Consider the following 15,660-nt stretch of genomic DNA (forward strand, 5'->3'; position numbering starts at 1 on the left):
TTATTCAGATTGTAGAAGAACAGTACTGAATTGCAGGCCCATAACAAAAAGAGTTGATTACAGTGTTTAGAGAGAAAATAGATGAAGAATGCGGGTGAGAAATTTATAAAGCAGACAGTGTAGATGAAAAATTGAGCTCTTTCTTAAAAATGTTGTTATAGCTCTTTGAGCCTTATTTTCCTTTAAAACAACTAGGTATAAAATCAAACAAAAGTAAGGATAAGGGATGGGTAGCTCCTGGGATTAATCTTATTCCAGAAAGAAAGAGCTCCATCTAATTCAGAGGGCAAGATGTAGTCAAGAGTTGAAATGTCATTACCACTGATATTGTGAAACCTTCCATCCTGTTATTAGAAAAAGCAAAATTGATGCACTATGTTCAAAAAATAACACACTTCAAGAACAAAGCAGAAACAATATGGGTTGTTCAGTGTCTTTTTGTCTTTAGAAGCATCTTGGCAGGGGTTCTGAGTTGCAGAAAGGCACAGCAAAAAGGCAGTCAGAAATTTAGCTTTCGGCCTTGTTGGCCGACAGCTAACTTTCTGACAGACTTCTTGTTGTGCCTTTGTGCGACTCAGCATCTCCGCTATATGGTGAGTAGCAACTATCCTTTTTATTATATTGTTACGTAACTGTGACTACATTAAGCAGTGTAGTGATATTTTGTTGTTGAAACATTGTGCAGATTAGGATTCAGTGATTTTCTTATCGCTTGTTAATGTATACCTTGACTTGTTTGACATTCCTGAAGGTTTTCCTTCTTGTTGGCACTTACAGAACACAGTGATGAATGATGACACATGATTTACTTTGCTGAGGAAAGGGGGTGTAACAGTGTTTTAGTATTTCAGTAGTTCACCCAGAAATAATTCACAAAGTCTGCATTCAATTTAATGATTTTTTTTTTTTTTTCTAGTTTGCACGTGCGCACACACACACACACACACACACACACACACACACACACACACACACACACACACACACACACACACACACACACACACACACACATATATATATATATATATATATATATATAAAAACAAAGATGAGGTGACTTACCGAACGAAAGCGCTGGCAGGTCGATAGACACACAAACATACACACAAAATTCAAGCTTTTGCAACAAACTGTTGCCTCATCAGGAAAGAGGGAAGGAGAGGGAAAGACGAAAGGAAGTGGGTTTTAAGGGTGAGGGTAAGGAGTCATTCCAATCCCGGGAGTGGAAAGACTTACCTTAGGGGGAAAAAAGGACAGGTATACACTCGCGCGCACACACACACATATCCATCCGCATATATATATATATAAAGATGCTGTGACTTACCAAACAAGAAAGCGCTGGTAGATAGACACAATAAAACACACACACACACACACACACACACACACACACACACACACACACACACACACACAAATTTCAAGCTTTCGCAACCCAAGGTTGCTTCATCAGGAAAGAGGGAAGGAGCAGGAAAGACGAAAGGATGTGGGGTTTAGGGAGAGGGTAAGGAGTCATTCCAATCCCGGGAGCGGAAGGACTTACCTTAGGGGTGTGTTTGTGTGTTTTTTATTGTGTCTATCTACCAGCGCTTTCTCTTTGTTATTTGTATACATTTTCCCCATGTGGAATGTTTCCCTCTATTATATAGTGGTGCAGAGAGGAAGATACTGAATTCATACTGAAGGGGTTGTAAGATGAGTGGTGAACTCGTGGGCCCAGTGGGAACACCATTGACAATTAAGAATGGCTTGTATTAACTCTAATACATGATGTAGCAAGGCAAACTTGCCTTTCTCTGTTGTCCCTAGTCAGTGCTGATGTGTGGGTGGTGTTTCCTGCCCAAACTGCTGAGCCACTGCTCTGTGATGTTGGTGGAAGGCTTGTTGTAAGTCAGCAGCCTTTAGAGACCATGGCCATTGACATCAGCAGTGGACTGCTTTTTTCAATTAGTCCCTCACTCTTCTCAGGTCTCCACTGCAGTGCTTGAAAATGGCTGTGGAGAATGACTCACTGCCATCTGGCAGGAGTCAGATGGCTGATGGTGCTGTGGCATTGAGTCACACTAGGAACTCAGCATCAGCAGCAGTAGACATGGAGGGCAGGTCAGCAGGGCTGTGGTGCCAAGTCCTATGAAGAACTTATTGCTGGCACCAGTCACAGTCCGGTCTCAAGCTTGCAGCCCAGTTTTGAACCCATGGCTGCTGCTGGTGGTGCCCTTTAGTAATGCTGCCCAACATAGCTCTGACATCATGGTGATGTGTCTGGTTTCTGGAAATGAGAAATGCCCCCTGCCTCAAAATCCAAACTTATTCATATGGCTCTGGGGAACATTTGTTTCACTAAAACCTGGTACCTAGTCATGTGACGCATAACAAGAGAATTGCCCTGATGTGCTGACACCATCCCAGTTGCTGCAGGTTCCCGCTGTGTGGTGCAGCTCACTGCTGTCAGCTATCCTTGGTTTGCAATCCTCTGTGTGTCTTTATGTGAGTCACATGTCATCACAATTTTGGGTATTAGACTGTGGCTGCTAATGCCATGCTCTTCAGCAGCTTCCTCACTACTTTTTATTACTTTTGATAAAGACATAACTTTTGCTCCAATACTGGGTACTGGCACTACAATACTCTGATGTTACAAATTTATACTTTCCTTGGTTTTACCTAAACTGCTAGAGGTGAATACAGGGAAAGCACTTTAAATAAGATATAGACTTTATTAAGACCTCCTGCTATAAGCCCTAGAGTTGGTCTTAACACATTTACATGTGTGAACAACTGCCACAGTCTGAGAAACCAACACTAGCAAGTTTGATTTGAGCCAGCTATCAGAGATTGTAAGTAGCTAGCAATACAGAGTTAATATTTATGTCAGATTTAATTACAGATAAAACAAAAGTTATATAATTTTTATTACTTTTTGTGGTAAAAGGTTAGAACATGTTTAAACACACACACTTTGAAACATATACACTCCTAAAAGACAGCTGAGCTTAAAGTATACTGGAAGACAGCTTTACTACATCAAGACCAACTGGTGTGAAATTTCCAAATTGTGAGTTGACTGAAGCTGGACATAATGGACATAATTTTCCATCTCTGTCTAACCTGCCAATATTCAATAATTTTACTTTAAATGTTATCAGTAAGTTTTTAGTTCACAATTTACATAATTATTTTTTTGTAGGCCTTCTCAGTGGCTCACTGGAACATGTTTCCCCTTTGCAAACTGTTATAACCAGGAATAACATAATAACCTCTTCAGTCTGTTTTATTAAATCACAAATTACTTTTTAACAATTATGTTAGCCAAGCGTCTACCCAGGCTCACACTCAGAAGTAATGCATAATTAAATTTTGGTTATACCAATGTCCAAATGTGCATGGTGGTGTGCACATTCCGTAATTATTCCCAAGTCCAGTGAAGTTCAGTCTCTCCGAGTGAAGTCGCAAGATTTCTGCCGAGCAGCCAGGTAACCTCGAGTGGGCGGTGAGTCATCCACAAGCAGCTGGAACATGGCGTACTGGACTTCCCGATGAGAACTGTCATTTGCGGCGGCGGCTGGGTTTATATAAGGCTTGCTAGTTAATGGAGCCGTCGGCAGGGGTTGCTGTTTTTCAGGGAAAAACAACCGCAATGTTTCCTGGCGTAGCCAATTGCTGTGTGCTGACAAACGCGCGCGCGCGAAGGCGGCCAGCAATGGTAGCCGCGAGCTGCCCAGAGAAGTGCGGCCAGTGATGTATTTCTCGGCCACGTAAGGGAGTGTGCGTGTGAAGACGGCCAGCGATGTATTTGGTGGCCGCGTACTGGAGCGCGTTGTTCGGTGTTTGTTAGAAGTGGTGTGTACCACACAAACATTGCATTGTATTCTTCTCTCAAATATTGCTCGTTATGCCAATGCATCTGTTCATTTCATATCCATGCATTCTGAAGTTTATCTGTAACTGAACAGGGATCTATACTTCTATAATCACACTCATTGCAAGAGCACTCTACTTTCAGTTATCAGTTGCTACTTTCATTGGTTATAGCTGTGCCAGCTACAGGTGCTTGAGAAAAAATTTATGCAACTATACAGAGAATTAAATTAAATTAATTAGATATAAAAAGAAAATACAACAAAACTAACCTTCCCCACTGCTGGCCAATCACTTTTAAGCTTCTCTTGTTTCACATCCAGCCCAGAGCCATGGTCTGAAGACACAGTGCGGTGCCATTGGCGATTACGTGGGCACTGTGAGCTGCTGCTTGTGCCACAGCCGTACCCCGTACTGGCACTACCATCAGCCAGGGGTCGCCATCTGTGGTGGGCGCACGCAGCACGTGCTGTACCTCAGTCCACCTACCGCCGCTATGTCAGTGTTGCTGCTGCTGCTACAATCAGTGCTGCCAAAGCTATCCGTCCACCGCATTCTATACAACATGTTGTCTGGTGCAATGAACTCTTCCAGCTGGACAAGGCCGATGCACCTGCACGTTGCGCATTCATAGACGGCACTGTGCATCTTTTAAGGTGAGTCTTATGGCTAGAGAGATGTATCAGAGAACCTTATTGGTTGAAAGGAAGTTCCATCTACATGAACACTTTTGCAGCTGGCACTGTGCTTTCCGTGAGGTGAAACTTATTGCTAGAGGGATTTGTCAAAGTACGTTATAGGTTTGTTGAAAAAATCAGCAACTGGTAATTTTCAACAAATGCACTTACAGCTGCTGAAGATGGATAAAGTACTACATTATACACGTAAAAGAAGTTCCAATTCAGTTCTTTACTAACCACAGACAACGTGACCTTGTAACTACTAAATTTTAATATAGCACTTTCTTAAGGTAACTGTGCGCTCTAGTAGTAAGACTGAGTGGAATTTATTTGACAAATGTAGAGAATGAACAAAATAATAATAATAATAATAATAATAATAATAATAATAATAATAATAATAATCAACATCATCATATTTACTGAATAAGCCATACTGACAAATATGAATTCTGAATTCTCCAGGGGTTGGGGACTACATATATCATGCATAGTAGTCAATGGGATTTTGTACAACCCATAACAAAGAAATTGCTCCAGTTTCTTGGGAGAAAATGAAAGGAAAGTGTTTGGTTCTAAATTTGTTTTGCGGTACAGATAACAATGATTCAGTCTATTCAGATTTGCCATTGTTGAATGACACAGCTCTTGGAGGCATGTTATTTGCCCTACATACCCATCAGCAGCATCTTGGAAACAAGGGCACCCATAGGATAGTTTATTGGGGAAAGGGGGGGGGGCAGGGCTAATCCTGGGGTATAGAGTATTTTTAATATTTCGGAAGAAGAATGGTGATTTGTAAGTAGACATAACAAAGTTCCAGTTCCAGCACTGTTAAAAAACCTGTGTACTAATGACTTTCAAATCATATTCTTGAATGAAAAACACCTGATGGCACTGTACTTCCTTTCCGTGAGAGCTAGGAAGGGGGAGGGGGGGGGGGGAGAAAGGGGTGGGGGATGGTGCCCTTTGCACCTGGGTATGGATGTGCCCTTTCCACCTGGGTATGGATGATGCCCTTGCTTGGGAAGTCTTCAGCTGACACATGTCTGCACCACTGAATGAACATGACCACCTCAAATTGTTCCACAGAACTTACTAGTTAACTTTCATTTCAGTTTGACCATGTAACTCACTGAAAACCTTGATATGACTGTGCAGACCAAGAAAAAATTCTACTTTGTTTCAAAATTAGAAGAAGACAGCCTGGATTGCACACATATTGGGAGCCTGTAATGTTTGACGTGATGACAGATGAATCCAGCACAACAGTGACTTCAGATCTAATTGTGGTCAGGACAATTCTGTTGTAATGTCATAGAAAGAAAAACAATTAAGTTAGAATAGAGATGAACACGGAGATGACTTTTCTTGAGTGGACTTCTTCTTCTTCTTCTTCTTTTTTTCTTCTTCCTCTTCTTCCGTCATGCATTAGGCTTTCCCTAAGTCCATTGCAGCTACACCTGGTCCTTCCATCATTTTGCAGGTCTTCCAATACATCTTTTATCTTGCAGAGTACATCACCAAAAATATAGTGGTAATCTTGATTTGTCCATTTGTAACAGATGGGATATCCATTTTTGTCAGTATTCGTCAGCTTTACTGTTTATATCGAAAATATTTAATTCCTTCCCGATATCTGTATTTCTTTTGTAGTCTAGCTTGGTATATCCTGCTATTTACCTGAGGAATTTCATTTCATTGGCTTGTAATGTTATTTTATCTTTCATATTCATTACCCAAGATTTTCTTTCATATAGTAATGTTGATACTGACATAACTTTATAAAATTTTAGATATGTTTCTGTTCTTACTTTATGTTGGAGGGCTCTTCTGATAGTGCCATTTAAGTAGTTAAATTTCTCAATTTTGCCTTTTTGATTTAAGTCTCCCCTGTACAACAGCATGGTTCCTAGAAATTTGAATCTATCTACTTGCTCTATAATCTTGTTATCTATAATTATTTTTGTTCTTACTGGGTTTTTTTCCACACAGTGCCATGGCTGGCATGTTTGGTATAGTTTGTAGGCAGCTCTCTGCAGTCCATCTTCATTAATCGAAATTAACACTTGGTCATCTGTGAATAGCAAAGTCGTAATGTAATCTTTTTGGTTGAAATTATATGTATAGTTCTTCACTTTCATTCTCCATTGTTGTATAATGTTGTCAATGTATTTATTAAAAAGCAGTGGAGAGAAACTGCAATCTTGTCGAACTCTAAATTAATAACCTTTGTTGTTTCTTCATTATCCCCAATTATTTGGATTCTTGTATTAGCATAGATCTTTTGAACTATCTGTACAATGTGTATTGGTATATCTTCTTACTAAAATTTCCCACAATAGCTGTCTATTTACTTTATCAAAAGCCTTTGCATAATCGACAAAAAGGATGTGTCTTTCTTTATTGAATTCCTTATGTTTTTCTATAATTTGCTGTAGCATAAATATGTTGTCTGTAAAGCTTCTCCCTTTTCTGAATCCATTTTGTTCTCCTGGCAGCAGGCACTCCATTATGGGTTTTAGTCTTTTACTTATTATTGTAGCACAGGTCTTATATGCTGTATTTAAGAGTGATATGCTCTATAATTTTCAGGTTTTGATCTGTCTCCTTTTTTAAATATTGTTTTTATAAGTGAGATCTTCCATTCTTTTGGTATTACCGTTGTTATCCAGCAAAGATTCAAAAATTTGAGAAACTTTTTTTTAAAATGCTACTGAAGAATATTTTATTAGTTTGCTGTTAATGCCATCACTTCCTACTGTCTTTTGGTTCTTTTTATATCTGAGAATATGTTCTAATTCTTGGAATTCTAGATGATCTGGATTTGTTTCAAGATCTTCATCATTTTCTGCGCAGCCAGTCTTTGTTCTTTATTACATTGATATCTGCCACATCCTTTTCACTGTTATTCAAGTGTCTTACCATTTTATATGCAAGTGCTTGTCTCCCATGGACATCTTTTTTGATCATGGTAACAAAGTTATCCCAACTGTCTTGATGGAGCTTCCTGCTTAGTTTTTTCACTTCTGCTATCTGCTTGGTTTTTTCACTTCTGCTGTGTGCTTCTTGTCTACTTAGTTATTCTCCTGAGTTGAGTGTTGTAGATATTTTCTATATAGTTTGCTCTTTATTTCAACAGACTCCTCAATTTCTTTTGCCCTAATCATGTGGCCTTTTTTCTTCTTCCTGTGTTTTGTTTTACCTAAAGCTTCACTGGCAGCAGTTCTTAACATTATCTTAATCTGTTCCCACTCATTTTCAATACTCTCTGATTCTGGAGCTGTGCCTATTATTGTGTCAAAGCGTTTTTGATAAAGATTCTTGATTGACTCATGTTCTAGTAAGTAGACTTTATGTACCTCCCTTAGTTGTTGTGGGGATTTTTTATGTTTTATGCAATCTCTGCTTTAGGACAGCTTTTGCTTGTAGCAGGAAGTGGTCTGTGTTAATGGCATACCCTCTATATACACGCAATCCTGAATCAGAACAGCTGTTTTTTGGTTTGCTATGAAGTAGTCAATTATGGTTCTAAATCCTCTGGTGGGCCATGTGTATTTGTATATGTATTTGTGTTTAAAGTAAGTGTTTAATATCATAAAGTTGTTGAGAGCTGCAAAAAGTCTTAACATGGTTCCATTGCTGGTGACTGTAGACTCTTTAGCATAGCCAACTTAAGTATCTTTCCCTTCCTATTCTTGCATTGTAGTCTCCACCAATGAAAATATAGTCATTCTTATTTATCCTGTCTAATGTTTTCTGTTGATCTCCATAGAACGTCTCGCTTTTCTTAGTCCTCCCTTCCTCTGGGGCATACACTGCTATACAGGTTAGATATCCTCTAGAAATTTTACATCTTATGCTGCATATCTGATCGTTTATCCATGCATAGCTTATCAATCTGTTTGTCCATTTTTATTTATTATTATGGCAATGCCAGCTTGTGCTCTTTTGCTCTGTTCTACTCCACTGTATATCATAGTATAATTTCCTATATCTTTAGTTCCCTTCATTTTCTTTTTAGTTCCTGTGATAAATGCTATATCACAACTCCTCTCTTCTAATATTTTATGTAGTTCTCCTTCCTTTGTTGATATCCCTCTGATGTTCCACATTATTAAGTTTACATGTTCCGCAATACCAAAATCTTTAACCTTTTTCCTTTTCTGGTTTGTTGTATGGTTTTCTGTCCAGCTTTCCCTATGTAGCTTCCCAGTAACTTTTTATTTCACCTGGCCACCTTACAGGGGCTGTGAAGGTATAGTTGGATAGTGGGGCTGCCACTTCAAAGCCTTCCAACGTACTTGATTTTCTTGTAAGGGTTTACTACCGTAGGAAAGCTGGCTTCTCTATGCCTCTAGAGCCCTCCCTGCCCTATGTTGTGGGACACGCTTTGTCTGGCTCCTCTGTCAAGGCCTGTCCAACTCGGGTGGCCCTACTGATAGCTTCGCTACCATCGGCATAGCCCTTGACTTCATCGAAGCATGCAAAGCCTCTCGCCCCATTAAGGCGGTGTCCCCTGGGAGGGTCTTGAGTGGACTACATATTACAATTAACATTTGTGACAAGTTAAAAATGTGTGTCAACTGAGACTTGAACTTGGATCCCTGGTCTTTTATAGAGCACTTCTGTAGAGGTTGGAGGCTATGGAGAGAAACTAGAGATAAGTTGAAGCTTTGGGTCAATCTGTGAGGCATGCTTAGATAATGAAATTTGTTGCATGCCACCCACAGAAAATTGGGTTTTGGCTTTGAGACTTTTGTGAGCCTGCTTCTTCAACAACACAGATTTTATTAAATTCACCTTATCATTAATGAAATAACAGACTCTTCTGGAAATACACAAAAGACTTCTGGAGGCAGATACCTTGTGGTCAGTACAGTACTCTGAATGTTTACTGAATAACTTACAAGTCAGTTCTGGAGAACACTTTTTGTAGGTTGGATTGGGAAACAGTTACAAACCATGCTCTTGGTAGAGTGATGTGCTACAGGTTTGTTCACTGAAAACACAATGGTTGGAATGAAGACATACGTGCATTAGGCAAACAGGCAAATCTGTATGTTAGTCAAACATGATTAGTCAGAAACAACAAAATCCAGTGCACAGTTCAGCGGGAATCCAAGCAACACAGAGTCATCATCAGTAGATATAACAACAACTTGCTGTAAACATTGACTGAGTCAAAAGTGAAATCATGGCAGTCAGTGGTAGTCCTTACGTGCACCACGTGTGTTCTTCCATATGACCAATACCATCAGGTTTATCCTTCTGTGAAACACTTAGCGATCTTGCTGGACATGTGCTTAATTGTAGTGAATGATCCATACATACGTTCATCAGGATTGTAAGAGAGACACCCAATTTTAAGTTGTCATGCATGACAATGCCACACCAGGATTTGAACCTGCATCTTTGCATTTTGTAGACTGTGATCTTACAGATTGAACTGTTAGAGCACACTCTAGGATGTGTCGCACAGATCCTGAAATGGATATTGCAGGTAGTGGCAAATGAGAGCTTTAAGATGAACTGGCAGAGTGAAACGAAGCAAGATGGGGTAGCTCCATTTGCTATAATCCCATTCCTTAAAAATTGTTTTTCTTTTCTGTTTTTTGTTCCACACATAAAATACACTCCTGGAAATGGAAAAAAGAACACATTGACACCAGTGTATCAGACCCACCATACTTGCTCCGGACACTGCGAGAGGGCTGTACAAGCAATGATCACACGCACGGCACAGCGGACACACCAGGAACCGCGGTGTTGGCCGTCGAATGGCGCTAGCTGCGCAGCATTTGTGCACCGCCGCCGTCAGTGTCAGCCAGTTTGCCGTGGCATACGGAGTTCCATCGCAGTCTTTAACACTGGTAGCATGCCGCGACAGCGTGGACGTGAACCGTATGTGCAGTTGACGGACTTTGAGCGAGGGCGTATAGTGGGCATGCAGGAGGCCGGGTGGACGTACCGCCGAATTGCTCAACACGTGGGGCGTGAGGTCTCCACAGTACATCGATGTTGTCGCCAGTGGTCGGCGGAAGGTGCACGTGCCCGTCGACCTGGGACCGGACCGCAGCGACGCACGGATGCACGCCAAGACCGTAGGATCCTACGCAGTGCCGTAGGGGACCGCACCGCCACTTCCCAGCAAATTAGGGACACTGTTGCTCCTGGGGTATCGGCGAGGACCATTCGCAACCGTCTCCATGAAGCTGGGCTACGGTCCCGCACACCGTTAGGCCGTCTTCCGCTCACGCCCCAACATCGTGCAGCCCGCCTCCAGTGGTGTCGCGACAGGCGTGAATGGAGGGACGAATGGAGACGTGTCGTCTTCAGCGATGAGAGTCGCTTCTGTCTTGGTGCCAATGATGGTCGTATGCGTGTTTGGCGCCGTGCAGGTGAGCGCCACAATCAGGACTGCATACGACCGAGGCACACAGGGCCAACACCCGGCATCATGGTGTGGGGAGCGATCTCCTACACTGGCCGTACACCACTGGTGATCGTCGAGGGGACACTGAATAGTGCACGGTACATCCAAACCGTCATCGAACCCATCGTTCTACCATTCCTAGACCGGCAAGGGAACTTGCTGTTCCAACAGGACAATGCACGTCCGCATGTATCCCGTGCCACCCAACGTGCTCTAGAAGGTGTGAGTCAACTACCCTGGCCAGCAAGATCTCCGGATCTGTCCCCCATTGAGCATGTTTGGGACTGGATGAAGCGTCGTCTCATGCGGTCTGCACGTCCAGCACGAACGCTGGTCCAACTGAGGCGCCAGGTGGAAATGGCATGGCAAGCCGTTCCACAGGACTACATCCAGCATCTCTACGATCGTCTCCATGGGAGAATAGCAGCCTGCATTGCTGCGAAAGGTGGAAACACACTGTACTAGTGCCGACATTGTGCATGCTCTGTTGCCTGTGTCTATGTGCCTGTGGTTCTGTCAGTGTGATCATGTGATGTATCTGACCCCGGGAATGTGTCAATAAAGTTTCCCCTTCCTGGGACAATGAATTCACGGTGTTCTTATTTCAATTTCCAGGAGTGTATGTACTTTGAATGTGTGAAAGCTCCAAGTTCTTACTTAGGTGGTAATTTTCAAAACCTTTTTATTCTACATATATAGTGTAATTATTTTTGAGGGCACATTTTATTTAAAGAAATATTCACAATTTAAGTCAAATAAACAAAAAGCACTTTAAAATCAAACCCCCAAAAATCTGTTGGTTTTAAGATTGACTTACATTATTTGAAATCCCTCATGATCCTCTTTTGAACAAACATTTTACTTTTTCCAAAATTTAGTATTTCAGAAGTTATTCCTGTTCAAAATTATCTTATTCTAGACTGTTCCAATATTAATCCTTTTAAAATTTAAGTGTCATCTCCTTGTAGCCCTATTTTTTCTGATTCTAAAAATGTGTACATTTACTAAAATAACATGTTACTTTGTGAAATATTCAAATCAGAAACTGTAATTTTCCAGTAATTTCTGGTGGGCTTTTGTAGATTCCAGTGTGATCCAAAACTTTCACCTGATAAAATAGAAGCGTCAATTATACTTATGTAAGAGGATACAGCTTATGGTAAAACAAATTTACTTCACTGTCTAATATGTGTGCATCTTTTCCTGTCTTTTATGTTAATGTCTAAAACATAATAATGTGTATTTTAATTTTTTGTAACATCTGTCCTATGTGTGTCTTTAAAGTAGGTGCTCCAAACAAAGTTAGGTGTCACCCATCATTCAGCATATCAAGTTACTTGTCAGTCAGTCACCACCTGTCATTCAATACATAAAATTCTATGTCAGCCAGTTGGCAACTAGCACTCATAGAACAAAGTTACTATGTTAGTTGTCTGTGCTTCTTGTGAAGTTTTTTAGACCATTCATAGCCTATGGAGATCACCAACCAGTGGTGTTAAATTTATATAATTCATTGGAAACAATCTGATCATCAAGTGTTTAAAAGCAGTGAAACAGTAATGAAGTGACCAAATTCGGGTATTCTCATGATTTTGATAGTCCTGTATAGTCATTAAAGTAACTGACATTGTTGTGAGGGAAACAAAATCATATAGCATTTGCATGAGTGCTGTGTGTACAGGCAGCAATGCGAATTGGTATCAGTGAGCCTGGAGGGAGCACGACTGGAACGTCGAGAGGCTGTGGCACTTTTGGATGCCTTAGAAGGCTCAGCACAGACACTGCGTGGTCTGTTCCTGTGGGACTTTGTACGACGTGACCAGAATCCTCTCACCCTGGATGAGACGCCTCTCCAGTACCGCGGTGAGCTGCAGTGCATGAGTCTCTCTTACTGTAGACACTATTTTACAAGTATTATTAAAATTGAAATTGGATTTTTTCTGTGAGTTTATTGATGACAGATAAAATGGCAAAAGCCAAAAGCAGAGTATCATTTTTCAACAAAGTTTACTTCATCAAAAAAAAAAAAAAAAAAAATATAATCCAGTGAAAAAGTAGATTGCTGGTCCCTTCATCAAAATGGAAGAGGAGCACAGCACTTTGACAGTCAACTGTACATTAACAGTGCTCCTTTTGTGAATTTATGCTTAGTACCTGAAATTATGTTCTGACTTTTAGTGTGATGGAGAGATGCTCATTTCATCACTTTCAGTATTCACTACTGGGTAGTGTAGATAGCATGATTTGGTGTTGATGTTTCATATAGTGCAAACATGCCATCATTTTACCCTCCTTTACATGCTGTTCCTTTGGCATCCATTGCAAATCGGCCTTAAGTCTCTTCATCATTGAGAACTGTGACATATGCTTTATAAATGAAAAGAAACAAAACCTCACCAGTAACAAGAAATCATTTTTGACCAGACTTAACTTAGATGACAGCTAAATAGTCCTACAGCTGACTATCCAGCAAAGACCCATTCATTTCCAAAGAAATAAAAATAGCTTTTAAAGCACCATAAATAAAGAGTAATGACAGGTAAATGAATCAGGATGCTCAGTTCAATATATTTTGCATTTAGAAGTGACCTTCATTGTTCTGTCTTATGGAAATATCATCTGAAGCAATGCCTCTGAACTCTAACATAAACAAAGTATTTGCATAGTAAGTGTGAACACTAGGAATACTGGGAATTTTCTTAGTAACTGTAAAATGTGCTTTCTGGGCAGTTTACCCCATGTTAAAACAAGCAATATTTACTCAGATTTCTTGTGTCTTTTGGTGCTCATAAATGTACTGTTTTGATACTACTTTGATGGGAGTAACTTTGCCTATCATATCATGATTACATTACGTTTATCAGATGCTAACTATTTTATTGAATTATCTGTGTTGTGGGTTGATTTCACATCCCTTAAGGTTCTCCTTCTCAATTAGAGATACAGAAAATGAGGAATGTATAAATGTAGGCAAAGGTGCCTTCCGGACACGGATGACATCGGAGGCAGGCTTCCTGTGTGCCCTATCTCGCCTGAGTGGACTGGTGGTGCTGTCGCTGAGGTATTCACACGTGAGCGACGCATGTGGTGTGGCGCTGCTGTGTGTGGGGGCTGTGGCACGAGGTAATCTGCGTGAGCTGCAGCTGCTGTGTGAGGAGAGGGACCTTCCAGACCGCGAGCGTGTCTGGGAGGTGGGAGGCCTGCAGGGTGGCTGCCGCATTCCAGAGTCCACCTGGAGGGAGGTCTGTCGCTGCTGCCCCAAGCTCACCGTCAAGATCGTTATCTGTGAGTCCACATCCTTTTCAGTTTAAGCAGTGATTCCATGTGCAATGCCTTCTTAGAGGGCCCATGTAATGGTCTCAAATACTGGAAGCTTTAGAGGCAGCAATTATAAACGTGCAACTTGATCCGTATGTCAGTCTCAAGCACTTAAAGCATCAGGGGGAACAAGTATAAACATGCAACATGAGGAAAAGATGCAACAGCTTGTATGAGTGTGAAATGTCAGCAAGAAAGAGTAGTCATATAAAGGATGGACTTTTTGCATTATTGTTGTTTGTTCAACATTAAGACTGCTTTGGTGCATTTCTACATTCCTGTGACATGTCAGACATCCCGTTCATTTCAGCACAACTGATGAATCCTACATCAACAGTAATGCACCTTTTATCCTCATATCGCAACTTCTCTGTTTGATTCTTTCCATCCTACAATTACAATTTTCAGCAATCAGTGACTCATGGCAAATATGTGCCCAACCGTTCTTTAGAAACCCCATTGGACATACAGACTAATGATCTATCAGTATTTGTAACAGCACATATTAACATCACATTTGTCTGGTGAGGGTACCTGCAGAAGGAACAAGGCTGACATCACATGCCAGTCACATGAGGTTCCATGTTATCGTTATTGTTGTTGTGGTCTTCAGTCCAGAGACTGGTTTGATGCAGCTCCCAATGCTACTCTATCCTGTGCAAGCCTCTTCATCTCTGAATAACAACTGCAATCTACATCCTTCTGAATCTGCTTACTATATTCATCTCTTGGTCTCCCTCTATGAATTTTTCCCTTCATGTTTCCCTCCAGTACTAAATTGGTGATCCCTTGATGACTCAGAATGTGTCCAACCAACTGATCCCTTCTTCTAGTCAAGTTGTGCCACAAATTCCTAATCTCCCCAATTATGTTCAGGACCTCTTCATTAGTTATGTGATATACCCATCTAATCTTCAGCATTCTTCTGAAGCACCACATTTTGAAAGCTTCTGTTCTGTACTTTTCTTGTCTAACCTGTTTACTGACCATATTTCACTCCACACATGGCGACACTCCATACAAATGCTTTCAGAAAAGACTTTCTGACGCTTAAAGCTATACTCGAGGGGTTCCATAGTGAACCAAATATGAAGCAGCCTGGTGTCTGATTATTACCAAACTCATCTCTGCATGAGGAATGTGCAATTCCCTGACTATTAACTTTGTATTAGTGCTATGAATTATGAACTTGAGGTTCCCACCAACTCTTGCTTGTAGGGAACTTCAATTACAACATATGTGTTATTTTGCTAAGTAAAAAAATAACTAAACTAAACTTCATCTGAACAGACCTCGGAAGGACCAATGGTACCGACCAGCCGCAGTATCATCCTCAGCCCACAGGTGTCACTGGATGCGGAT

General features: G+C 40.9%; 1 protein-coding gene across 1 annotated transcript in view; it reads left to right on the forward strand.

The window, feature by feature from the left end:
* The window catches only part of LOC126416959 (uncharacterized), a 100,875-nt gene that overhangs the window by 34,246 nt on the left and 50,969 nt on the right, over window positions 1-15,660 (forward strand). The window contains exons 2-4 of the mRNA XM_050084840.1: window positions 4,188-4,520; window positions 12,662-12,843; window positions 13,951-14,265. Coding sequence (XP_049940797.1) covers window positions 4,188-4,520; window positions 12,662-12,843; window positions 13,951-14,265 — 830 coding nt within the window. The remainder of the gene's footprint in view (window positions 1-4,187; window positions 4,521-12,661; window positions 12,844-13,950; window positions 14,266-15,660) is intronic.

The sequence above is a fragment of the Schistocerca serialis genome, chromosome 8 (assembly GCF_023864345.2).
Source record: "Schistocerca serialis cubense isolate TAMUIC-IGC-003099 chromosome 8, iqSchSeri2.2, whole genome shotgun sequence".
In the NCBI taxonomy this organism is placed as follows: Eukaryota; Metazoa; Arthropoda; class Insecta; order Orthoptera; family Acrididae; genus Schistocerca; species Schistocerca serialis.